The sequence below is a fragment of the Harpia harpyja genome, chromosome 7, assembly GCF_026419915.1.
Source record: "Harpia harpyja isolate bHarHar1 chromosome 7, bHarHar1 primary haplotype, whole genome shotgun sequence".
In the NCBI taxonomy this organism is placed as follows: domain Eukaryota; kingdom Metazoa; phylum Chordata; class Aves; order Accipitriformes; family Accipitridae; genus Harpia; species Harpia harpyja.
Window position 1 is genome coordinate 25,137,119 of NC_068946.1, and position 27,887 is coordinate 25,165,005.

The window sequence follows — 27,887 nt, forward strand, 5'->3', positions numbered from 1 at the left end:
TAAAAAAGCAAATGAGGAAATAAAATGCTTTTCTTATCTCAAGCTGAAGCATTTCATGTGTGACACACACACTTAGAAATTGCCTCATCTCAGGTGCTGGGGACATTACTTTCCTAGCTCTTTATAGCAACTATAGCACAGCCTATAAATATTATTTGGCTTTTTATACAGCCATACATGCCAAAAGACATGCTAAATGCGATCAACAGGCATAATTTGTGCAACTGATTTTACACATACCATTTACAATAAACTGCTTAACTTCTGAAAATTTAACAAGCTAATCCATCCCCACAACCAGGATACTGCGGATGAAGCAACAACAACAACAAGCAATGAAACACTACTTTTTCCATGAAAATAAACTGCCACTACTACAACCATCAGCCAGACCACAGCTACATTATCGCATGACAAAGATACACACATTAACTACAGTTTGTATGTTTTTCTTATTTATTCAAAAGCTAAGGGATGACAAAAAGGGTTAAAATGTTTTATGCCACCTATTTATTACATGAACAAACACTTAATCCAAAGGGACTCGTTTTACAAGCCCCTCTGTCCAAAAACCACACACAAATTAGTTTTTATACACAAATGTTTATTTCTCAAATAAACTTCCCCTTTAAACACAAGGAATGAAATCTAAATCTTCATAAAGATGAATCCAAAATGAAATCCCTCCAGTACATTGTAATCACTGTTTTCTTGGTCACTACTGGCTTTAACTGTTTAACATCAAAAAACAAGGACATATTTAAAAAAATCATGCTACTGGATTGCTAGCTCTGCCTCTGACCAGCTCTATACTGATCTCCGATATTTTAAAATTTTACATCATCAAATCTGAAGCGTTTAATTGAAGAACAGCTGTGCATTAAACACAAACAACTGAACAAGAAGATTATAAGATGTAATCAAGTTCATAACGAATATAGGTGTTCTTTTCATCGTTATAGATTCTTGGGTAATGTGCTATCAGAGCATCCTGTGATCCGATGTAGATCGAATTATAAATCTTCCAATAAACATCTCTGACTTTCCTGGCAGGGTGAAACAAACCCTAGAAAACAGAACAGAACAAAATTTATTAAAAGCTTAAGGTCTAAATGTCTGTTATTGAATTTAATCAATTTTTGCACAATAGGCATTTAAAAAAGCAATTATAGTAACTAACACCACTTATAACAAAGAAGGTACACTAAATGTGTCATTCCAAACTTTTGTGACTATCTAAACTAGCAAGTAGTAACAAAGTATTATTTAGAGACAAATTTTCTTATCTTTTTTTCTGCAGGGAGAAATTCCACCGAATATATTTCTAGTTATGTATTCTTCTTTTAAAATAAAAATGAAAACCTGCTGCAGTATACTTGGTTGGAACTGAGTCTTATCTTTGGCTCTGCTAATTGTTATTTGTGCAGAGCGTGCTAGATAGGAATCCATGAGATAAACTATTATTAAACCTAAAAAAATGAGCAGAATGTGAAAGCTCTAGAAAAAACAGTTCTATGTAATAAGAACATACAAGTATTTGTAAAAAAAAAAAACTGTTCAAGAGACTTCTTTCACCTTCCTACTGATGTCAGTATCTTTATGCTGAGATGCCCCACATAAAAAAAAACCCGCAGTGAAATTCCGTATCTGCAAATAATTAATAAAATGCTGTCACATCTTCCCTACATTGACCTGCATTACATTCATCCTTGCTTCCCACCTGTTATGTGAGTTTAGATTCTACAGTCAATGCACCAAGAACTGTTATGTGCAATTACACAGAAAAGGAGCCTTCAGATTTTACTGTTACATACACATTTACAGAAGCTGAACTGACTAGTGTTGATGTAATGGTATAAATTCTGATCAAAGCACTGTTTTTTAGTGCTTCACTCTTGCACAGTTCTAAATGTCTTAACTGTTTTTCTTGGCTAATGACAAATAATGTTGATTTAATATTACACCTATCCCATCATTTATCTCGTTACTTGTTCTCATAACCCCTTGCACTATTAATTTATTCCCCAGTCATTAGTCAGTGTCCTCCAAATTTGCGAGATGCTTCCATTTTACAAGTCAGAGTGCCAGGCTATTTTAGCCAATTTATATTCTAAGTTACCTGCTACTTCTATGCAAGTTCCTCAATGTAATCAGCTATCTCATTATACCAAAATCTCTGTTTATTGCATATTTCAATTACTGAAGTCCTTGGTACAGAATGCCATGTTTAAAGAATAGTTTAAAGAGACAAAAAGCCACACTGTTTTCCTTTGCTGGAAATCTTCAGTTGACTTTTTTGTCTCCTGGAAAGAAGTCCTGCCTGATAATTACTGTCTCTGCTATCCCAGCATACACAATGACATACCTGTAAACAATACTGCAACATTCTGCAGGGACCAATAGCAACTCTGAGGCCCTCCAGAGCCCCCATAACTGCCTGAATGACGTGCGGAGAGGTTTCAAACACATTAGGCCATACATAATTTAACAAATGATTAAGAGAATCTTCACAGCCAAACCCATAGACACCAAGAGACATATGTTGCACCACAGCACTGGCTGTTTGTCTGTGTACAAGATCCCTGCAAAGAGAACAATGGTCTGTTAATAAATTAGAAGCAACATGAGTGGACAAGCATAACATTCCTTTTCGATAAAGCTTTTTTTTGAAAGCACTAATATGCCCTTTTAACCCATATTTACTGACAGCAAGAGGCAGAGTAACAAAAATCAGAAAACTGAAAAAAGACGGAATTTTCTGGCAAATTACTGCACTCTAATTCCACAGCAAACGTACTAACAGACATTATCAAAAGCAGTTTGAACATAAGAAGTCTTGACTCTCTTAAAATGTTTGTATCATTTTAATCTTCAAAAGTATTAGTAAAATAGAAGTATATAATCTGAATTATTTGCAGACAACACCTTCCAAATTATGCTGGTCACTTAACATCTTTAGCAAACAAGGACAATATGCATATTTGCTATCATTAAGACCCAGCTATATATACTTCAAATACATGACTATGGCTAACTGTACCATAGATAGAAAGAAGTGCACTCACCTATCCATTAAAGCATCTTCAAGCAATGGTGTAACAGCATAAATGTAATCTTTTCCCATCTCTCCAATGTATTCAAACAGGAAAGAAAGAGATTTTAACACACCGTTCTGGACGTTCAGTTCTGGAACTCTGTATTCATTCATGAGTGCAGGCAGCACTGTGAAAGGGGAGCATGTTTCAGCTACAATAGCAATTGCTACTGTAGTACATACTCTGTTCTGCCTTTCCTGTACTTTTAAGTTATTTAGCAGTGTAGCCAATACATCGTGAGGTCTGGAAGAGATAACGTGCATCCATGTCAATAGATTCAGTGAAGATTTGGATAAAATTAGTTGAGTTTCAAACAGCAAGTGGCAGAAAAGCATGGCTTAGCCCTTAAAAAAAAGTTTAAGTAACTGGGAAACAACATAAATCACGAAACTGTAGAACAGCTTAAGCAACTGCACGATCTTATTTTTATTACCAACATTTTTTACTTTCTCTAGACATAGCTTTTTTCCTGCCTTCTGTTCTGCCTCTTGTAAACTCTGGAGGTTAGCAGTAGCCTCCCCACTATTACTCTGATCCCACAGGTAATTACAAACTTGTATAAAATCATGCTCATTGACAGGCTAGGCAATATCCTGTATAGTTAAGTGCAGTTACAGCATTCCTTGGTTGCTTGCTGTATCTGCATTAAGTCAGTAATTGGTCACTTATTTAAGAATATGCATAAAGATGGGAATTGTGCTTCATTCTATGAGTTGTTGACTTGCAGTATCACCTTAGTGGAAAAAAATCCTTTGCAAATCAATAAAAGTATTGATTGGGGGAAAAATAGAAGAGAGATTGAGTATTTAAAGGAGAATTCATGCAAGAACACAGAGTGGGTCTGAATGCATACCAGTATCAAAATTCATGAGACAAACAGCTCTTATTACCAAACTAGACTCTAACTTTGCTAGTCTACAAATTTAGTCCAGAAGTGCAGCACACTACATTAATGAAAAATAGGTGACTGTATTCTCCTTCTGCAAAATTAGTAAAACCAAGTCCACACATTTAATATGTTTATGTGTAGAGAAGTTTGAATATTTCTCACTAGAAAACTCACAGTCATCACTATGTTAGGTAACTGTGTGTAGAATTGGATAAGCATTAAACCAACTTACCCAATAGCTTTCGCAATATAACCAAAAGTGTTCACTGTGGCTCTTCGGATAGCTTTCTTGTGAGCTTTTAGTAATTCAAGCAGTTCAAAGCAGATCCTCATCCATTCTCTTGCAGAAACATATTCTGCACCTCTGAAAGAGAATTAAGTGGGTTACCTCTTCAGTGATGTTAGAAGTTTTTAAATAAAACCACATAAATTGCAGCACCTATTCATTTGCTATCAACAGAGGGATACTGCTTAAGCAATTTCCTTAACTAGGTATCTGTTAACATTAGGCCTTCACTGGTTAACAGTGTACTAAAAAATTTCATATTGTGTGCATTCGAAGTTTGCATAAGTGGACAACATACTACTTACAAAGCGTTTGCAAAATAATATAATCACAATAAGTTCAGCAGAGCATCTGCTAAATATCTCATCTTAAGCTTTACGCACAACTTAAGAAATATCAACAGATAAGACAATAAATATCCAAATTCCAAACGTGATACTCAACTTCAGCTTTTGCTACAATAATTGCCCACACAGAGGGTCAAATATTTTATCATCAGTCAGCTTACCGGTCTGCAATGCGCCCAACAAGATCAATACAATTTTCCTGTACTTTCTCATGTCTGTTCTTCAAAATAGGTGTAAGCCGTGGCAGCAGATCTTTGATTGGTGGTGTCATCTTGTGCATGCCTATTGAATTGAGAGAGGCATATTTAGTTTTATAATGCCTTTTTGCTCTTGAACAGGAACGTATTCAATACACAAACGTACCTATAACATTCACAATAGCCTTAAGTGCTCCGAGTATGCTGCCCAGTACTTCAGGATATTCTTCACCCAGGTACTCATACAACACCACACCCAAGTGTCCCATCAGTTTTTCCTACAACCAAGTAAAAAGATTTAGAAGTTGGTTGGTCTTTTTTTCCCTCTCACTACTATAACATATTGTGCTGGTTTGGGCTGGGACAGAGTTTTCTTCACAGCAGCTAATATGGGGCTATGTTTTGGATTTGTGCTGAAAACAGTGTTGATAACACAGAGATGTTTTCGTTACTGCTGAGCAGTGCTCACACAGAACCGAGGTCTTTTCTGCTTCTCACCCCACCCCACCAGCGAGTAGACTGGGGGTGCACAAGAAGTTGGGAGGGGACATAGCTGGGAGAGCTAACCCCAACTGACCAAAGGGATATCCCACACCGTACGACATGCTCAGCATAAAGCTGGGGGAAGAAAAGGGAAAGGGGGGGATGTTTGGAACGATGGCATTTGTCTTCCCAAGTAACCATTAACATGTGATGGAGCCCTGCTTTCCTGGAGATGGCTGAACACCTGCCTGCCCATGGGAAGTAGTGAATGAATGCCTTGTTTTGCTTTGCTTGCATGCGTGGTTTTTGCTTTACCTGTTAAACTGCCTTTATCTCAACCCACGAGTTTTCTCACTTTTACTCTTCTGATTCTCTCCCCCATCCCAATGCAGGGGAGAGTGAGCTAGCGGCTGTGTAGTGCTTCATTGCCAGCTAGGGTTAAACCACGACACATACAACAGCGAATTTGGTAGGAGAATTCAGTACAATACCTCTTGACAAGTCTTCATGACAACTGCAGTACGAGAGATCAGGTCAGCAGCCTGCTGCCTAACTTTAGCTGATTTGTTGTTCAAACGCCACAAAACTGTACCACAGATTTGTGGCAAGTAGGGTTTAACTCTTTTGCCTAGAGCATTAACCACTGTGCCAAAACCATTCAGCATCACAGAATCCTGAGTGTAAAAACAACAAAAGGAAAATCAGACCAACAGCAACACCACATTTTAATTAAACTTGACATCATCTAAAATTGCTATTAAAATGCTTACATTCCAGAGCTTGTTTCTGGGTTTCATTGATCAGAGTGCTGACACCCAAAAAAGGATTCTAAAAATCTAACTTAGAAGCATACAGTTCTGTATAACTAACAGTGAGCTAGCTTACAATTAAAGTGAACCAAATACTAAACACCCTTGGCCATACCTCTGTGGTCTGTTCCTGAAAGGCGTACAAGATACCATCAATAAGTTGTTCTTCCAGTTTATGATCAATGTCTGCTGCCCCCAGATTTCCCATTATCTTCTCAATTGTTTCCATGACCATTTTTCTGTACTGCTCAGCCTCATCTTTCAGATCATCCACAATTCTAGAAATAATTTCTGCTGCTCCAACTTTATTTGCCAGCTCCACAGTTGTATCAACCAACTGAAATATACAAATGTTAAGTAAGCAAGCATTGTTAAAATCTACTTCCTACATCTTGAAAATAAATTTCCCTAGTCTGACAAGAAACAGCATCATGCATGTTAAGCCCACTATAAACAACTGTTTTGACCTTTATAAATCATCCGATGTTTTAAACACCACAAATGGGGTGAACCACCCCACCTTACAACTGATGCAGACTCATATTCACAGATGTAAAATGTCTTGATAGCCTCCTAAGAACCTCTGAATCTTCTAGCTATGCAACTTCTAAATCACTAGTCCAAACAAAATTCAGCTTCAGGACACAAAAGACAAAATTAAGCATCTAGCCTGAATGAACACTCTAACGTGAATTTTGTTCTACTGTAAATAATTTTCCAACTAAAAAACCCAAAATACCTGTCTGTAATTTCTTCTGTCCAATGCCATTCTGTGCTGCCAGAAGTGTTTGAAAAAAGGTGGCAAGATTTCTGTTTTAATGTAGTTTGCTTCAACACCATCCGTACCACAACACTGCTTTACCACCTGACAGGAAATAAAAATTCAACGATTTTAATTCTGTGTAGGGTTTGGGGTTTTGGGGTGGGGTGGGGTTCTTTTTTGGTTTGGTTTGGGGTTTTTTAGTGTTTTAAGAAAAGGAAAGACATACATATTCAATATTAATGCAAAACAACCATTCTGACATACCTTCAACACAATCTTTTTCATCTCTTCATCAGGAGACTGGAACTCTCTGATAAGGATTAGCATGACTTCTCTGGTATAATAGTTTGCATACTCAGCATCCATGAGTGGAATCAGGTAACCAATAGCCTTCAAAAAGGCAGCCAAACCCTATTTAAATGCAGAAATATGTCTCTAATGAGTTATAAAAGATATACATCCATTTCAGTTCAAACTAAAGAAAGTATTTTATATATACCTTTCCTCTGTGTTGACGTATACCCTTCCATAAAGGCTTCAGAACAGAATCAAATGACTCAATTCCATATGGAGTAGCTGCCTCAGCCAAAGCAGCAATAGCCAAAGCACTGATGGTGCGAACTTTCTGCTGCTCATCCACCAGACCTGCAAGAGAATAATGTTTAGTGCCTCTTCTTGTACCTCCTGTGACTTAAGTTCAAAACAGCAAACAGAGGGGCAGTATAAAAGGCATCAGCTTATTTTCAGGAAAACTGAACCACTAATCCTCTTTCAGAGTCAGCTGAACCGTTTCTCAGTCTCAAAAGAACACATAAAACAAGGACCTTACTACCACTGTGCCTCACTGGGATATGAAAAAATTTCCAAATATGAAGTGAATAAAAAAATCTTGCCTGGGAAAGTAGAACTCACCATGTTCAATAATCTCAACCAAGCTCCTGAGATGAGGCAAGATGGCACAACCCATAAGAATAGCAATCTGCTGTACAATCTTGATGCCGGTATGCCTAGCCTGCCACGATTTTTTGCTTTTACACACAGCTTTCAAGAAGGGTAACAGTGAAGGAATGCCCAAAGCAGAGGCAACGACAGCAAAGGCTCGAGCTGTTGTATTTCGGACATATTCATCCATATTATCAATATCAGGTCGCATTGTGGAGATCATTGTTGCCAAACCAGCAGCCTGAAGGAAAAATATACAGAAGATACCAACTGGATTTATGAACAGCACAGTTAATCCTTGTGCCATGCCTATAAACATGCAGCTATATGTAAGCTAACTCAGTGCCTTAATGAAGGATGGAACTTTACCTTAGCCAAGTTTGAAATAATTTCTCTGCCTTCCACTCTAGCATAGTAGTCTTCATCAATCAGCAGTGGTTCAATGACAACAAGGATCTGAAAAAGATGAACAAATTAGTACTTCCTTTCAGTAATACTTTTAGTAGTATTTCTGGCCCTACTAGATTCCATGAAACAGAGATGATTCCATGGATCCAAGCTTAAAGCTTTATGATGACCGGAAAAACTTTAAATTTATTATGCTCTTTTTACAGCTCTTTGTCTCTAAAGGACCTGGCTCAGAGATACTATCTAGATCAGATAAGATCCCCTTCCCACCCCCAAGCGTGCATATATCATTTTTACATCATGCCTTATTACTATAAATCCCACACTTCGATCAAATTACAAGAACTTAAAAGTTTGGCTTAAGAAGAAATATGGAAGTCAATTATGTTAAAAAAACATGGTACCATCCTCTTCTGAGATGCAAATAAAATACACACTTCTCACAGCAATGATCAGAAAAAGCAAATCAAAGATGAAATAGTAAACTGCAATAGACCTTGTGTACATATGGTCGGACCAAGTCATCCAGTTTGTAAAGAATTCTGTCGATGACTTTGACAAGCAAGTGACGCTCCTGATCTTCGAGAGTTGGTGACATCAGCAGAGGCAGAATCTGATTAAACAATGGCCCTGCTCCAAATTCCCGAGCTTTATCAGTAATTTGTCGCAATGCAGCCTAAACAAAACCAAAGAGCCTATCAGTTAAACTAAGGAAATGACACTGAACAATTACAAAACAGGTAGATATTAACCAAGTTAAAATGTAATTCACTAATCACAGGCTTCAAAATACTTGCTCCTACCACTGCAAAACTCTACTTCAAACAATTTTATACTGACATAAAATTTGTTTAAGAACAAATGTGTTAAGAGAAACACTCTGATGTTAGCTCCCAGATGTTCAATTTTCAAGAAAAGCATGCTCCTGGTCTAATAATAAGAATGGCTCCATCTGAAAATTAGCTTATACAGCACTTACTTGCCTCTAGGCAGCTTGGTGCTATGGTCAGTTTAGAGCAACACTGTGCAGAAAAGACTGCTAACATTGCATAATGTGTAAGGCTGAAACTTAACTAGGAGCTACACTGCTAATTTAAGTGTAAGAGGCAAAATCCAGAAAATTTCGAAGCCCTGTAAGCAAAACACACTATAAATCCAGTTTGTCATAATTGTTAAAAAAAAAATATATAAGCCATGTACTACTTAGTGACTGACATTACTGTACAAAGAGCAGCAACGCTAGATTACATCGAATGACAAACAAAAAGCCATGCAAATATAGAAGAGGAAGAAAGCACTGAACAGATATCAAAGCTTAGGAGATTATCTTAAAGAGAATCCCACAGACAACTGAAACTAAACCTAAAAACAAATGCAGATTTTTGAAAAATGGAATTACATAAATGCATCTGAAAATTCATCTTACCTTTCTCATGGGAGGTGTGCCATTCTTTATTTTCAGAAGTAATTTCATTATTTTTCTCTCCTTCTGTTCTTCAGGACTCAAAGTTGATTCATCAACATCAACCTACAAGTAATTCCAGACAAATAAACAAGCATTGCTACATATTCAAAAGAAACCAGGAAACTTTAATCAGCATGAGTGAAGTCTCATTTACCAGCAGTTTATCGAAGTATTGGATATCATCTGGTTTTAGGAATGGAAGATTGCCAGATGGCTGGTCATTAACACTCTTCATAGTCCGGTCTTCTGTCTGCATGTGGAATCCAGTCATACCACCCAAAGGTGTTGGAGTTGCTGTAAGCTTACGTGCTGGAGTGCGAATAGGTACATAACCAGCTGGTGGGGGAAGAACCTACAGAAGAACAAAATTTATCTTATCACAACAGATACAAAAAGAGGAAGGCATCAAATACAAAACATTACTAAACTTATATATTCCATTTTATTTGTTTGGGGATTTGTGTAAGTGTTATTGCATACATTAGATCCCAAGTTCACAGCAATACCAACAAAATTCACCATGACAGTTTGTATTCATGCTTATCCTGTATTGATGATACTTCAGAAGAAAGCTCACTTCCACTGCTGAGAGCTTGGATAATAAACTTTGAAGTGTCTCTACAAAGCATTAAAGCAGTACTTCAGTATCTGCATCAACACAGAGTACTTGCTGACTTTCCATTTGTGACTCTCCCATGTTTTTCTACATCTGGACTTAATATTTTTATCAGCCCATTCAGAGCTCATTTCTGGCCTTGACAGGCATTCGCAACATTGAGAAGCAGAGTAACAGCTAGCCTTTGAGATCATCTTTAGTTCTCCCTTTCTAATGGATTTACAATAAATCAGTAACCGAATCGAACAAACGTCTACAATCAATAATCAATACTTACTGTGAAACATTCTACTTCTGGGACAACTTGGTTTAAAAAAAAAAAAAATATATATATCAATATGTCCTGGCAGAAAAAAAACCAACATCATGGTCTGATGTATTTTAATCCAGATGAATTACCTTATATCCTTCTGGAAACATAGCATCTAATTCTTCATCAGAAAGTGGTCTGTTTCTCTCATCAATTTCCCTTTCCCAACGCCAAGCCTGCAGCTGTTCAGGAGTCATGCTCATGATATGACCTATATTAAAATTAAAAAAAAAAAAAAAAAAAAAAAAGATTTAAAAAAATCCTTTGTATGCAGAAGATGACTTGTTTACTTAACCTTTAAGTGCTCTCAAACCAAAGTTTCCATAGCACTTGAAATCTGTAGCCAGTAAGATATCAAACTTTTAGAGAGCTTTTTATCAATTTTTAACAACTAAATTAAACAGGAACAGACACCTTAGTCTCGATTCCCCCTCCAGAACTAAGTTGCTGTGGGCATTAAAAATGGCAAACTGAGCACATACTGACTGCTTTCATACAGGCAGGAGAACATGTTAGGCAGAAGTCTATTTCAAAATACAATATAAAGGTAAGTGCTTCATTTCGACAGAAGAAAGTGAAGCCTTAGAAAATGGACTGGGCTTACCTGGTGTAGGAGTTGCCATGTTCATAGCTGGCGTACCAATGGGTGTTTTGCCAGGTGTCAGAACAGGAGTGCTGCCACCCATCTGGCTAGCAGGTGTTTCATCCCATCGGGACTTTCTCTTACTTGCTCCTGGAGTTGGTGTCTCACCAATGGAGTCACCACCTCTATCTGTACGAGGCGTCTCAGCCCATCCACTGCCATGTCCCGGAGTATCTAAGGAAAAACAAAACAATTTTTGCAGAAAGCTGAACAGTATATACTCAAACTATAGTATCAACAGCCAAACCCATTTTCAGTATCTCATCCTCATGTCTACACAAATCAACAAGTATCAAACAAACAAATACACTAGACAAAAAGCAAAGACTAGTTTGGTGAATATTGAAAAAACACAGGCATTACACGAAAAACATCCAACAGAGAACTTCATTTTACAAAAAAAGCATGTCATCTTCTTGCTGAATCTTAGCATAAATAGATAAAATTCTAAAAAATACGAAAGAATTCAGATATTCTAGAAATTGGACAAAGTACTCCACATATTCCCTTGACAAAAGCATTAAGGAACAACGGTGTTTCACTGTTCCCTGACACATGAGCCTAATTCAAATTAGGCAGGTGAGAAAATGCTTCCAAAACTTGTTTTAATGCTAACCCCTTCAAAGAAAATTAAACAGTTCAAAACTAACACACACAAACATATCACAAAAAGCAATTCAACATAAGCTCTGTTACTACATCCTTTACACATTAAAATCCCAACCTGCAGCAGTCACTAGATATACCACAAAACTTCGATTCAATTTTTGAGCCGAGGTGCTTTCACAGATGTGAGTTAAGCTTACAGGCAGAACTCAAAGCTACAAACTCAGACAAAAACATCACTTCACATCAACCACTAGATGTCAGAATATAATTACTTCTTATGTGCTTTCCAGTTCACCATAAATACCTCTTTCTGTTTTAGGTGTTTCATCCCATCTATTTTTACGTGCACTGGAAGTGGCACCTCCATGGCCTGGTGTTGCATGACCAGGCGTGTCCCGTCCGGGTGTTGCAGCTCCTGCTGGTGTGTGACTGGGAGTCGGATCCCATATTTTTGAGCCTGGGGTGGCACCAGGTGTTTCACTACCCTTTGCACGGCCTGGAGTTTCATCCCATCGCAGAGATGGTGTATGTCCAGGTGTCTATATAAGACAAAACCAAAAGTAATAATCTCTCTCATAATGTACAGTAAAAGACTGCTTGTTACTCTTTTTTAGTAGAGTAAGAAACTTCTGAAATTCAAGAGGATTAGCATTAATAATGTCTTCTGTAGATAAGCTGATGAACACCAGGATTATTACCTCCGCTTGATCCCAACTGGATAATTTTTTAGGTGTAGCACCAGGAGTCTGATCAGCTGTCTGATCCCAACGCCGTTTGCGTTTTGAAGGTGGCTGAGATGCGGCTCCATTGACGACTTTAAGCTCTCCAGCTTTAGCTTTTTCAGCTAGTTGTTGCCTAATTTCCCTCTATTCAAGGGCACAAAAAGACAAACGTAAGAAACAGATTTTTTTTTTTTTTTTAGAAGGCCTCTTCAGATTATATCCCTAAAAGAGATTTTTCAGCTGTATCGTATCTTTTTATGCTATTTTTTGAGATTTTGCTCAAATAACATGCAATTAGCTACTGTTTAATTTCAAGTTCATGCACTTTTCAAATTCTTCTATACTGACAGAGCAGCTATGTGTTTGGAGGGGCTGTTTTTAAATTGATTTCTTACAAAGGCCATTATTACAACAAATGCAAATGCATGAAGAATTTTGAGTGCTATCAGCTTCTGTCACCTATATGTATGCCTTAAAATCATTACACATCAGTTTCAAACAAGTTCCACTTCAGTAAATTAAAGGTGGAGGAGTTACAAAATGTGTTCATTTGAGTTACATCCCATGACATAAAAAAGCCGTGAAATTCTTATTTAAAATTCTGAGATGACACTGTTAAAACAGCACACTAACCCAGACTGTTTTTCACTTATCAACAGATCCATAAACAGCAAGATTGTCAAAATTATGAACTAATTCCTCAATTAAGGTAAGTCAAGTAGGGTAAATCAATGTAAATCTACAGAGGTCACTGGAACTACAAGATCTTACTCCAATTAACAAGATGGCACTGTAGGTACTACACAAGAAATTTGATTATATTACCAATATCTTCTTACCTATTAAAATGAATTTTTAATAGCCATGAATAAAGCATGTACTTTTACATTTTTCCTTTTTTTTTTTTAATATTTAAAACAAAATGTCAACCTCACACCAGTTCTCAGTACTGCAACATCTGTTAAGTGCTTCAACAAAAGCCTTTTAAAACCTCCCTGGATACCCTTACACAGAGCTCACAAAAACAAACATCTTTGACGCTGAATACCCCTCAGTGACTGTTAGTTTTTGTCTCTCATCCTCTGAAAGAAAATAAACAAAAAGTTCAAGCACTATAAAAAAATCCAGATTAAAGTATATTGAGACTATTTCTCCCTCCATTGTTTATGTATTGTATAGAACAGATTTTCAAAACTTTCATCTTTAAATTCTACTGACTTTCAACATGCGAAGAACAGGATTTTCCAAAGAAAAGGACTTTTAAGTCAAGACAAAAAGACAACATAATTTCCATTCCCACTTTTTTAACATGCTTTCAAAGGCTGTAAAACAAAACTAAGTTCAAGTGGAAAACCCTCCCCTCCACACACCTCTTCTTTTGTTAAATGCTGTTCACGCATAACATCCATGTATGTTCTGGCATTCATTTTAGGATCCGGTGTCTTCCCTCCTGTGGAAAAGAACAGCAACAGGAATGGAGCACAATGAGTACAGGATAAGCAGAAACTATTGACTTTTTTTATTGTCCTGCTCTAATATTATATTATTCCATGATCATTTAATTTTACGTTTTGATTGAAAATTTTAAAAATTACATGTATCTTACGTTTATTCAGTTTGCTGATCAATTTAACCTGTTTGAACACAAACATAACTACTGCAGTTTCAAACAAATATTTTAAAGCCGATATAAATGATAAAATGACAACAGAGTTAAGAGTCTTCAGAAGTGATGGGTTCCTGGGTTGCTAATCCGGAATACGTACACTTTCGTGCCTTTGTCTCCATCAGCAGTTCTGACTTCAAGCAGCAGAATAGAAGCCTAGAAAATTATCTCTTTACCATTAGTAACACTTTGGAAAGATATTTATATTCAAAACATTACCTTGTGTAAGCTGTTAAATCCTAGTTGTTATCTGACTATAAATAACTATTGCATACCTAAGTAATGTTTAAAATGTTTTATCACAAAGACCCATTTATAAGTTTGACAAATCTGGACACGTCTCCCAGATCTTCCAGTGTCATATTGTAAAAGGGCTTCATTAAAAAAAAAAACAAAAACCAAACCAAAACAAAAAACCCCAGAGAACTGTTTGATGACACTTTCCCCCTCTTCTCTTCTCAAGGTACAATTGTGACTGGGAGCTGAATGCAATACAGTACATATACCACCACAATGATACTCACAGGTAATGGGTTTTGTATACCATAAGTTGTTTTATGATGTGTATCTTGCGTTAATTAAACTTTTAAATACTTTACAAGAAGCCCAACTTTATAAAAATGAGGCTTGTCAAGAAAAACACTTTTCTTTAAGAAAAATGTACAGAATTGCTATACAAGTGGTATAGCATTATAATTTAGGGAAAAAAAAAAAACTTCTTAAACATTTCTATGCTGAAGATCACTGCCCAATTGGCTGTGTCATTCTGACACTAGCTTTGATAGGACTTTCCTTTGGAATACTTTTTCACCATAATCTACACAGGATGTGTTGAACTGCACCCTTAAGAATGCAGACAGGACTGGCATATAGCAGTACTGCTGTAGGAAAGAAATTAAGGACAGTTAGTATGGGCCTGTGAATTCTGACAATACATGTTTATATCAATTACAATTAAGCAAGTAAAATAATTAATATCCCTATTAATTCATGCAGGCTGAAATTCTCATTTGTAAAACCTGCAAAATAGCTACTAATTTTAAGCCAACAGGCACCTTATTGCCACATGTGAAACTCACTCACCTGAAGAAAGTTTCTGTCAGACCCACTAACACCCCTTTTCCTGACTTGCATTCTAAAATTATCAGAACAGACTTGAACTATTAATAGTATCAAAGTCTTATATATGCTTTTGTTTCTTTTAGCTATACCACCTAAGTTTACATAGGATGGTAAGAATTAGGTGCTCTATTCTGAGAACTAGCATTTCAAAAGCAGTAACCCTGTAAATCTATGACTTGGAATGAAAACTTTCAAGGTACTGAAAGAATTTGAGCACTCAATACACAAGTTGTTCAAAGCATAATGCACAACCCAAAACAAAATGAAAAGAGAAACCTTTAACCCTTTGTGTTTCTATGGCAATGGCTCATTATTTTCTTGTCCTTCTACCTGGAAAGAAAACTCGTATTATAAAGATGAAGAATATGGTATCTAGGTTTTCAACCAAATCTCTATGAAAAGGGGATGTTTAAAACAAAACTAAGTTTATAAGCATGCCAACAGAAATCAAAGGGCTAAAGACGAAGACAACAAATTTCATAAAGGGTATAGAAAAGTCAAAATAAATTACCATCTGCAAATGGATCAAGACGCTCAGGGGAAATTATCATCATCCGCCTGTGCTTTTTGTACTCATCTTCCCGATCTGCAATCTTTTGAGGACGGTGTTCTGCAAAAGGATCATACTAAAAACCGAAAAAATCTTGTTAGTCACATATGTACAAAGAATACGAAAATTGTCTGGTGACCATAAGCCTGTATTCATTTTCAGTATTACTAAAAAGGCCTACTTTATTTTTAATCTCAACTATGCAGGAATGTCAAAACACTACGCTAATATAAATTTTACTTCCGTAACTGTAATTTTGTTTAACACAGAATTTCTTATGAAATAACTTCTGACAAAAATTTGCTATTTTGAGAAGTTTATTCACTTGTTACCAAAGCATTTCATGCTGTCAACCTTTCCCCTTCTTTTTCCAGGGTGACTTAATGCTACTTCATATGCTTTTAAATTTCACAGAAAAATACTCCAGGAATATAAAACCTAAGTGATAGCATTTTCTTTACAAAAATAGAAGCATACAGGACATTAAGTTTTCCAGTTATTTTCATTATTGTGGTATCTGACCTATCAAAAAGATTTTTTTAATAGTTTAGTGTATATGCCCACATTGCCTTTACATGCAGAAGCATCAATTTTTATCACCCTGTGGAATTCTAAACTAAAGCAGTAACAAGCTTACAGCAAAATTAAAAAACCATGGCCCTTTACATACGTCTTGTGTTTCCAGAAGATGAGACCTGGTCTTGAAAAATGTTAACACTTGTTTCCCCTAATACCTACAACAGTATTTTATTGTGCCTTCAGTTAAGATGTACCTGTTCAGTAGACTGTGGTATGTCATTAAGCAATGCCACTGGAGCATGGTACCCTGGCTTCTTCTGGCCAAGCAAACTTGTAGAAGGGTAGTCATCATCATCCTGTCAGTAAAAAGACATGGCAAATTTGTCATGTTGATATTATATTTAGATAAAATAACGTCAAATTAACATACTGTAGTCATAGAAAAGATGAAAATGGACAACTAGAATAGTTAATTAATAATAATTAATAGCTTTTTCATATAGCTTGTTTTATTACTCCCAAACTGCTGCATCAGATAAACCTACCCACAGCACTAAAAAGATAACTTTTTCTCTACAAGACTCAAGTATTCTGCATTATGCTACATTTAATCAAGTATGCTGTCTACGCTAGTTATACAAAAAGTCCGTATTTCATATTAGCACTATTGATACAGTTCCCTAGTTGGCATGTGAAAACTGGTGCACAGAAATTCAAACAATTTTTTCTTAAAAGCCAGCTAGATATAGAACAAAACTTCAGTAAATAACCCTACAAAAAACCCTCAGAAACAGTGAAAAATTCAGAAATATATTCATATTAATTTACTTATACCTTCTCAATCACAATGGCAATAACAAGTACTCAGAATGTGTAAGATGCTTTTGCAATCTATTTCTTCATATTAGTAGCCAGTTTCTGTGCAATAATTTACAGCAACCCAAAAGAAAAACTGCTCTTAAAACTATGAACTGATTTCAGTGAGACCCTGTAATGGAAATTCTTAATTAAAGGAATTCTTAGAAGTCTACAAATGACACATAGTACATCACTAAAAAAAAATATCAACTAGTACTAAATTGAACATAACAATTTTCCTTCCTCTTAAAAATATAATCCACTCAATGTAATATGTTGCTGCCCATGTATTCATGGTCAGAACTGTACTTTCTGACTGCTCCTGCAATTGAAAATGTGGTCAAATGTTTAACATTAGAAATTAACAGAAAGTAATCTTACAAGCAGAATACATAAGGAGAACATAAAATAGTAAAAAAGCCAATTCTCAAAAATTGCTCTGAAATTTAAATTAAGTAGAAATAAAAATCTTAAACTAGTCACTTCAGTTTGTTGGCCCAAGTTTTATTAGATTTTTTTTTTTTTTTACCATCATTTTTCATCTTGGTAGCAACAACAGAACAAAGTTAATTATTCCAGTCAAGGCTAACACTGATTAAGTACCAGGCCACAACTTTTTGCCTTCTGCTTGGGCCTACATGACTTTCAAAGCACAATTAATGAAGTACAAGCCAGACTTGGAACTTAAGAGCTTACCGGATAAGACATATTTGGCCCAGTATGGCTTTAATGACAGTAACTGCTTTTACTTTAGCAACTGCTACTAAAAATTACTCAAAATAAATTCCAAAATACTTAGAATGCATGCCCTAAACAAATACATAAAATCACTTACATCTTCCAATTCAGTTGCTGCAATAGAAGTGACATATCCAGCAAACCTGCTGTCACTGCCACCATAAATTTCTTGATCATAATATCCTGTGGAATCAAGGCCTACTCCTTGTGCTTCATCAAGAGCAGGCTTTTTTCCTTGAATTTCTCGAATTTGTGCTTCAATATCTAGGGTAAAGACAACAAAAAAAAAAAATCAGGTCTTTTTACACATACACACAAAATGTAATACTCATGTTACTATGTACAGCAAACTGAGTTTTTCACCCAATTTCAAAGATCATCTCTAAAGAAATAAACAAATACAACACATAAAACTATAAAATCATGATGCTTAGAAGCAGCTCTTCCTTAAGTTGTAATATTACCCAGCACAGACTACTTCAACTATATGGCCTAAAGCAAACTATTCAAACCCAGTGTTAATATATCTCATCTTCCAGCAGAGATAGCAGAGAAGGTAATTTACACCACAGTAATATTTCTCAACACTACACTAATACAACAGTTTCTCAACGAATGTAATCCTCCCATTAAAAAAGCCTTTCAAAATGTTATCACCAATTAACAAACCAATTTTGCTCTTTTAAACAGATCTGTTCAAAAGAGCTACTGCATGAGTTGTCAAATCTGAGCACATTTAATAAAACAACACTGTATTGTGTTATCTAACATATTGCAAAACTGTATTAACTTTGAACAAATTAAAAAAAACAACCAACCTCTAACATGCCACTGGATACCAAGTTAGCCAAAAAAAAATTTAGGACTAGTTTCTTTTCACTCTGGCAGCTCAAATGTAATTTACTCATGACTATTGCTGCCTGCACCACCATCTCTGAAGAGTCTACTATTCTTCTGGATAACAAAAAGTTTACCCTTCAAACAGGAAAAATGGGAGCTTTGTCATTCTTTAACATATCAGGGTCTGACTCTAATCAACTCTGGTGGCCATGTTTGACCTTGGAAATTTGGTACTTTCAGAAAGCACATTAACTTGTTAACCCAGAAAACAAGGAACCAAATTAAACCATGCTTTCCTCCAACCATTGTAATGCAACAAGAAAATAATTTACAGTAATCCAACTGTCTTCAACATATGTAATTCTGATGTAGGTATATTAAGGCACTCCATAAAAATTATTACTCTTTCCATCTGTATTTTATTTGATTCAATAGGTTAACACAATTACCCATACAATGTGAATTTCAGTAGATCAAACCATTATCTTCATGGCCAAAAAAAATACCCAAGAGTTGCATTTCATGGCTGAAGGAATATCAAGGATCATGCTTGTGCAAGAGGGTTGGACTACATGGTCTCAAAAGTCCCTTCCAACTTCAACGATTCTGTGATTCACCCTCTCCCATCTGAAGCGGTATTGCCTGCTACGTTAACTTGAGGGAAATTTGCCAATTTACAAAAGCTACAGGAAATTCTATTCACAAATAATCTTAAACCTTCACTATTCACTAGTTTTTTACTATTGTTTCTCATTGTTCTTTTTCAGGACAAATACATTTCACAAGGTTTTCCCAAGGAGATATGCTGCAAAAGGCACTATACCACAACATCTGCTAACAAACTTGGCAAGAATTAATCAGAATACCTTTTTTTTTTTTTTAAAAGGCAAGATCTTTGTCAGCAACATGGACAGTGGGATTGAGTGCACTCTCAGCAAGTTTGCCAATGACACCAAGCTGTGTGGTGCGGTCGACACACAGGAAGGAAGGGATGCCATCGACAGGGACCTTCACAGGCTTGAGAAGTGGGCCCATGTGAACCTCATGAAGTTCAACAAGGCCAAGTGCAAGGTCCTGCACACAGGTCAGGGCAATCCCAAGCACAAATACAGGCTGGATGATGAGTGGATTGAGAACAGCCATACAGAGAAGGACTTGGGGATATTAGTGGATGAAAAACTGAATGAGCCAGCAATATGCACTCACAGCCAAGAAAGCCAACCGTATCCTGGGCTGCATCAAAAGAAGTCTGACCAGCAGGTCGAGGGAGGTGATTCTACCTCTCTACTCTGCTCTCATGAGACCGCACCTGGAGTACTGCATTCAGCTCTGGGGCCTCCAACATAAGAAGGACATGGACCTGTTGGAGTGAGTCCAGAGGAGGGCCATGAAGATGATCAGGGGGCTGGAGCACCTCCCCTATGAGGACAGGCTGAGAGAGCTGAGGTCGTTTACCCTGGAGAAGAGAAGGCTCCAGGGAGACCTGTCATGGTTTAACCCCAGCCAGCAACTAAGCACCATGCAGCCACTCACTCGCTTCCACCCCCCACCCAGTGGGATGGGGGAAAGAATCAGGAAAAGAAGTAAAACTCGTGGGTTGAGATAAGAACAGTTTAATAGAACAGAAAAGAAGAAACTAATAATGATAATGATAACACTAATAAAATGACAGCAGTAATAATAAAAGGATTGGAATATACAAACAATGCACAATGCAACTGCTCACCACCCACTGATCGACACCCAGTTAGTCCCCAAGCAGTGAACCCCCCCACCCCCACTCCCCCCAGTTTATATACTACATGTGACATCACATGGTATGGAATACCCCGTTGGCCACTTTGAGTCAGCTGCCCTGGCTGTGTCCCTGTAGTGGGTTGACCCTGGCTGGATGCCAGGTGCCCACCAAACCCGCTCTATCACTCCCCCTTCTCAGCTGGACAGGGGGAAGAAAATATAACAAAAGGCTCGTGGGTCAAGATAAGGACAGTTCAATAAAGTGAAAGCAAAGGTCGCGTGCAAAAGCGAAGAAAAACAAATGATATTATTCTCTACTTCCCATCAGCAGGCGATGTCTAGCCACTTCCTGGGAAGCAGGGCTTCAGTACGCGTAGTGGTTGCTCCTGAAGACAAAAACACCCCGACTCCGTCTCCCTTTACTTAACTTTTATATCCGAGCTGACGTCATATGGTATGGAATATCTGTTTGGTTAGTTTAGGTCAGCTGTCCTGGTTATGTCCCCTCCTGAGATCTTGCCCTGCCCCAGCCTGCCATTGAGGGGGGGGCAAAAATGTTGGAGACACAGCCTTGATGCTGTGCCAGCACTGCTCAGCAGTAGCCAAAACACTGGTGTGTTATCAACACCTTTCTAGCTACTGATGCAGAGCACAGTGCTATGAGGGCTGCTATGGGGAGAATTAACTCCATCTCAGCCAGACCCAATACAGTCCCCTCCCAACTTCTTGTGCCCCTCCAGCCGCCTTGTTGGCTGGACATGAGAAGCTGAAAAATCCTTGACTTAGTCTAAACACTACTTGGCAACAACTGAAAACATCAGTGTGTTATCAACATTCTTCTCATACCTAATTCAAAAACATAGCACTGTACCAGCTACTAGGAAGACAATTAACTCTATCCCAGCTGAAACCAGGACAAGACCTTACAGCAGCCTTCCAGTACTTAAAGGGGGCCTACAGGAAAGATGAGGAGGGACTCTTTATCAGGGAGTGTAGTGATAGGATGAGGGGCAATGGCTTTAAACTGAAAGAGGGTAGATTTAGATTAGATGTGAGGAAGAAGTTATTCACTGTGAGGGTGGTGAGGCACTGGAACAGGTTGCCCAGAGAGGTTGTGGATGCCCCCTCCCTGGAAGTGTTCAAGGCCAGGTTGGATGGGGCTTTGAGCAACCTGCTCTAGTGGAAGGTGTCCCTGCCCATGGCAGGGGGGTTGGGACTAGATGACCTTTAAGGTCCCTTCCAACCCAAACCATTCTACGATTCTATGATTATTGCTAATCCAAATTATTGGACCCAAAACATAAATGGGAGTGGAATTGGTTTTGGTGTTTTGTTTTTTTTTTTTTAATGATTGAAAGACTGCAGATCAGAATTGCTTAGTTTAAAAGTTTGAACTGTCAGTCCTGTAAACTTCAAGACTTAAAGTCAAGGCTGGGTCCTTTTCTTATCACAAACTGCCAATAATTAAAAAAAAAAAACAAAACACCAACTACACTGTAAGCCAAATTATGCCTCCTGTGCAAAGGCACGTTTTCTATAGAGGTAATTGAACATGTAGTTTTACCTGACAAATCTTTGCTATATAGCTATGAGTGAGAATAGCAGGATTAAGTCTTCATGTACAGCCTGCAGGACTGGCAGTTAGAAACACTGACTTCACCTTACACACAGGAAACATGACAGCAAATCTGCAATTCCTGCAGTGGTCTAGTGGGGAAGAAAAGAAACAGCAGAAGCATGTTCATCAAGAGTTGCATGCACAGAAGACACATCATAGTAGCTGATAAGAAGAATCTTGCTCCAGCCAGTTAAGGGCTTCCATCAAACTTTTGCGGATATCTAGAACAGGGTAACTTGGACAGTCACCTCTGCATTGCAGAAACTCGTGGAATCTGCCTTGAACTCATGAGAAGCTGAAACCTGACCAAAGCCTTATACTGCTGGCCATGATCACCTGCTGAACCCTACCCCCAAGTACATCTAGCTCCACCTAAAATCTGGCATAGGGGACTCCAGTGAGTTCAGAACTTTAGACAGGTTGCTCTCCAATACATTACTTCCCGGGGAAGCAGCAGAAATAAACTACTGCCGAATCAGGCATCCCTGTCTTGCCCACAGAGGACTCTGATCATCTTCAGAGGCATACCACACATATAGTGTTTACCAGTGTCATCTCAAGGTATTCCATTTTTGTGAAGTCATCCTATGGCGTGGTTATGGAACTGATACAACTCAAATACTTTTCTCACAGATTTTTTAGTTATTTCTGTTTCTTCCAAAGAATAGATCAAGTTCCTGATTCCTTTTGCAGCCTGGTGCAACACAGCACGGGGGTGAAAGGGAATACCTAAAGCTTCCCTTGCTATGCTACTAGCACCAAGTGCTTTTAGAGTACAACGACATTGTTTCTTATTTCTAAAGAGCAGTTACTAGAACAACACACTGCCTCTTTAGTAGCATATTAAGTCCTGATTGCAGGTCCACAGCTGTAACCAACTTCAACACAAAAAACGTACAGATCTTGCCTACAACGCAAAAGCGTTTCCATCATCTGTCCACTGAATCAACCTGACCATACAGCTCAGCCAAATAAAGCACCAGTAAGTACCCTGCCATGCAGTATGGGCCACAGAGATTTGCTTGTGCGTGGCTCCCACCACTAACACCATCAACAGAATCTATTAAAACAATTGTGGGACTTCTGCAGCAAAAGCATTAATACAAAAATATTTTCCTATTAACAGCTCTTAACAACACTTTACATACTAAGGCCTTGTTCTCTTATTTTATTTTTAAAATAGCTATATTTACTGAAGAGGGTACAGATCTCATTTATCATTGGCCTTCTCCTTTAAATTACGACTACAACTGTTGCAGACTAAGGAGCATTCTCATTTTCTTACAGCAAAACCTGCTGAGTTATCTACACCATAAAAGAAAGTCTGCAGAGGGTCTATAGGGTTAACAAGCCCCCATTTATGGCCACCATGATTTTCAGCTAATGCCATGCACTCTCTAAGTGCTAGTTTAAATGAAGCACTCCGAAGAGAACACCCATTTGACATGCCACAAAACCCCTTTAACGAGGAAGTCTAAAAGGTCTGCAGCCAGAGGTAGCCTGATTGCCAGTTTAGAAAGTATCACGTATTTAGCTGGAAAAGACTATTTTGACATTAAAGATGTGTTTACCTTCCTTGATCTAACTGGCACTTTCTTGAAAAAAAATTGACACCCTATTTAACAAAGCACTTAAATACAAATCAAATTAAGAAAGAGTAATCATAAAGCTTAAAAATACATTGTGTAAAGCAAAGTACTTGTTTGATGATTTAGTCGACCAGGACATAAACAGAAACTTCAGTTAAAGACAGAGAAACAGTAAAGGGAGTGGGATAAAACAAACAAACAAACAAAAACCACAGGGGGGGAAGTGTATAATATCCTACTGATCATTCCTTTTTCTCTATTTTACTCCATTTAATATATTTTGGTATTTTAAAAGTAGTAACTTTAACATGTACAGTTGATTTGAAATACACCACAAATGCTGAATATTATTAAAGTCAACATACTTGAATTCAAAGTCACTGAAAATCTAGCTCACAGCCAGATCGTGATAGCCTCTCAAAATATATACTCCATTACCATACATATAGTTCTGCTTGCAACATTTGGAGCGTAAGACATTATTCAGCACGAAAAAAGAAAGACGAATCAGACACTGTACTAAAGTAGTATTTTACAGCGTAAATAGTTTGTATGTTTTCATGCCTTATCATATTTTTGCACATTTAGTTTGCCCTGTGCAGCTTTATTTCTAGCTACTTTAGTACTCTCATACGTGTTAGGTCTCTCTATTACGTTTGGAGATCTCTTCGTTCTTTTCTGAGCAAGAAAAAAAATGATGAAAATCAAAAACTACCTTCGACAGCATTCAAAACTCAAGCATTTTTGAGGCTTTAGAAGCTGCCACTTAAAACTTTACTTTTCAGCCTAAAACAAAGAGTTCCCCCTTAAGCTATGTAACTGAAACAATCCCAAACTGTTCTGAGACCTCTTTCAAGCTGTGTCTTGAACACATCAATCAACAAGTATTTAACAAACAGTACAAAGATGTAAAAAATCTAAGACAATTTAGTAACAACTCAATTTGGAAAATCAGACAGGAACTGAAAAAAGTAAGACAGGATAGAACTCAGAAGAAAAATAATCAAGCTGTTCAGCTAATACCTCCATGTTGGGAAATACAGCATTACATGATCATATCCAGTTTATACATAATTTTTTATCAACTACCTACACCCCCCCCGCCTTAAAACCTGTCCGGATACAACACTAATCAAAACACATGCAACTGGAAGCATGACAATGTTTTCATTAAAGTCAATGGACCACCATTTGCTTCAATAAATAAGCAATTTAAGTTAAAAAACAACAACAATTCTATTTTATTATTAAAAGCTCTTTAGGTAATATGAGAGGCAGAGGGGTGGGTAATACTGTGATGGGTAATACTCACTTGGGTAATATCTCACACAAGCCTTATACATGTAACAGCATATAAACAAAAGACAAGACCATTTCTGTAATTCTACAAAAACATTCTAGAACACTAAAAAGTAAAAACAAAGTAAATTTAAAAAAAAAGCGAGGACAACCGTTTAAGCTTTTCATCATCCATAAACTCAAACAGGGTCCGCAGGTTAAAGACTACATTAACCTCACTTCCACGGGAGATGACACCTCTCCATTTGAAAAGTTTTTTCACTGCAAAACTTACCGCCCCCAAAAGTGATGAATACCTGGGTGCCCTGCCTACCTCACAGCGTACAACCACTGTCCAGAGGTAGTTTTTGAGTAGTGCAGATGTAAATTAACATAAACACAGCAGATCACCTATCACACACAGAAACACGAGTAAAAACCCAAAAGCAAAAAAACAGAAACAGTACAACTCTAAAAATTATTCTCCCTTGCCTGAAGATATTTAAGAGCAGAGCAAGCCACAGACATTGTCCAAGAAGAAAGCTTTGATTCATGCTATAAAGAGCTGGAAGCAGTAGTGAATACAGCCACATAGCACCTCCGAGAATAACATACTGCCAGTGAAAGCCCTCCCTCATTAAACCGCTCATTTCCTACGTAAACACCCAGCCGGCAGGAAGTCTCCATGCTAAAATGGCAGTTGAAATGCTTGAGACCTCACACTGTTTTTTCCCCTCCTTCGGGGCATTTTTCTCAGTAAGCACCACGCCGACACGACGCTTAGTAACAGCTCAGGCCATGCTGGCTTTCGGCGGGCAACACCCGTTCACCCTCCCTCTCCGGCCTCCCGTTTACTGCCGACCCGGGCCGAAGGGCTCGGCCAAGAGGACAAACGTGTGGCACTGACGTTTCTGATGCGAAACTGAGGCGGCGTACAGCGCGATGTTTACTGAGCGTCCGCCGAGGGCTGGACGCCAGCGCCAGGAGGGGGCCGGGGCCGGGGGGGCGGGGAGGTGCGGGCAGCGATCGGGAGCGGAGGCGAGGCGCGGCCCGCGGGCGGCCTCTCCCGCAAGCGCTGCTCAGCCTCGGCTTCCTGCCGGCAGGCGGGAGCGCGGCAGGGACCCGTGCCCCAGCGGCGGCGCCGGCCCCGTCAGCAAAACCGGAGCTAACCGACACCGTCCCCCCACGCGGGCCTGACAACCGCCGGCCGCTCCCCCCACAAATGCACAGCGAGAGCCCCCCCCACCCCCCCACCCGCCCACGTCAGGTTCGCCCCCACCCGCCCCCGCAGCCCCACCCCCCCAGCCCCCAAGCGCGAGGCGGCGGCCCGGGCATGGCGGTGACACAAACGGAGACGCCATTACAAACAGGGCCGGCCCGCCCGCCGCGGGGCGAGCCCGCCCGGCCCCCCCCCAAGGAGCCGGGCCTGACGCTGCCCAGCATCGCGGAGCAATGCAAGCGAAAGACAATGGCCGAGGGCGCAGCTACGGGGCGGGGGGGGGGGGGGGGCGCTGCGGGTGTTTTTCGGGCTTTTTACCTTCGTGGGTCTTAGCGATCTTCGCCATTTTGTCCAAAGCGAACAACGCCGAGGCGGAACTGGAGCGGCCCCGCCACTTCCGCTACAAGAGAGAAGGCCGGGAACTCACTGCGCAAGCGCGGCTGCGGGCCGCGCCGCGTCCGGCGAGGTGCTGGCGCCTTGCGCAAGCGCGGTGCCAGCGGCGAGCAGGCGCCACTCAGCCAGGGCCCACGCCCCACCCACCCTGCGATGGATGGCGCGGCCAGCGATTGACAGCGCGGCCGAGCGGCATGGGGGCGGGCGCTGAGGTGACCCGTGGCGGTCCGTCCCGGACAGGGCGAGGAGGCAGCGGGCACGGCTGGCGATGGAGCTGTGGGCTGAGGGGAGGTCAGACCGCGGGGAGAGGCCCGGGATGGCCGCGGAGAGGCCCTGACGGCCCGGTGGACGGCTGACAGCGGGGAGGGTGCCAGGGCATCCGCCACTGCCGCAGGAGAAGGGGCGGCTAGCGCTGCTGATGGCGCTGGCCTCAGGAGAAGCGGCCGCCGGGTGTCGGGAGAGCAGGACAAGGCTCGGAAGGGGGCTGAGCCGTTTGCGGTTCTAGGGCAGATAAGCTGGGTGGGGCGCAGCCAACTCCACTCCCCCCGAAGCATTGTTTCCCCGCTGATGCACATCTTTTCACGCCATCTGGGTTTATCCGTGTAAATGTAGTGGCTCCCTCCCTCCGTGCTTTTCAGGCCACTTCATAAGGGACAATGCCTTCTAGAGGCCTTCACACAAGAGTAAGAAGCTATTATGTATGTGACAGGACAAGCCCTTCGGTACTTCTCTCTTATCTTCAGGCTAGAGGAGAGAATTAATGGCACTCTTCCATTATCTGGCTACAGGCTGTCTTCTTCCCATTTGAGACACCAAAAGCTGATGACACTTCCAGTATACTGTGTGGACAGTCAAAATACAATCGTCAAACATGTTACTGTTTCCTGAAAACTTGCTTCTCACAGATACTGGCCTCTTCCTGAGGGCTGGTCCCACTGGAATTTGGCTGCTCTGCTATATTTGCCAAATCACTTGACCTTTGTTTCATCTAATCAGGGTAACTGGCCCGGTACCAACAGATGAACTGCTAGATATCAGAATAAAGCGCATATATGTATACTTGCCACAAGATGGGGGCATAACTGGATGACAGCACTTCAGGCAGATCACGACTATTCAATACTTTAGTAAGGGCTTGAAAGAGGGAACGGAAGCTATGTTTCTAAAATTGGTGGA

General features: G+C 39.4%; 1 protein-coding gene across 4 annotated transcripts; it reads right to left on the reverse strand.

Annotated features, from left to right (window-relative positions):
- Positions 1 to 433: 433 nt before the first annotated feature.
- Positions 434 to 26,762, reverse strand: SF3B1 (splicing factor 3b subunit 1). Of its 4 annotated transcripts, XM_052791411.1 has the most exons (25): positions 26,637 to 26,760; positions 18,135 to 18,301; positions 16,696 to 16,797; positions 15,884 to 15,998; positions 13,955 to 14,034; positions 12,561 to 12,728; positions 12,167 to 12,401; positions 11,215 to 11,427; positions 10,700 to 10,821; positions 9,839 to 10,036; positions 9,646 to 9,747; positions 8,716 to 8,895; positions 8,181 to 8,267; positions 7,782 to 8,052; positions 7,369 to 7,514; positions 7,134 to 7,280; positions 6,846 to 6,971; positions 6,222 to 6,443; positions 5,789 to 5,971; positions 4,981 to 5,092; positions 4,779 to 4,899; positions 4,217 to 4,348; positions 3,066 to 3,338; positions 2,366 to 2,582; positions 434 to 1,066 (listed from the first exon to the last, which is right to left on the reverse strand). In XM_052791411.1, exons 1-25 carry the CDS (start codon positions 26,662 to 26,664, stop codon positions 908 to 910), a joined length of 3,906 nt encoding a protein of 1,301 aa, XP_052647371.1. In that variant the 5' UTR covers positions 26,665 to 26,760; the 3' UTR covers positions 434 to 907. The 4 variants fall into 4 exon arrangements, with proteins under 4 accessions (XP_052647371.1, XP_052647372.1, XP_052647374.1 ...); XM_052791412.1 differs by lacking the exons at positions 15,884 to 15,998; positions 16,696 to 16,797; positions 18,135 to 18,301; positions 26,637 to 26,760 and adding an exon at positions 14,351 to 15,875; XM_052791414.1 differs by lacking the exons at positions 434 to 1,066; positions 2,366 to 2,582; positions 3,066 to 3,338; ... (15 more) ...; positions 12,167 to 12,401; positions 12,561 to 12,728 and adding an exon at positions 14,351 to 14,406 and having other exon boundaries at positions 13,958 to 14,034; positions 26,637 to 26,762.
- Between the last annotated feature and the right edge of the window lie 1,125 nt (positions 26,763 to 27,887).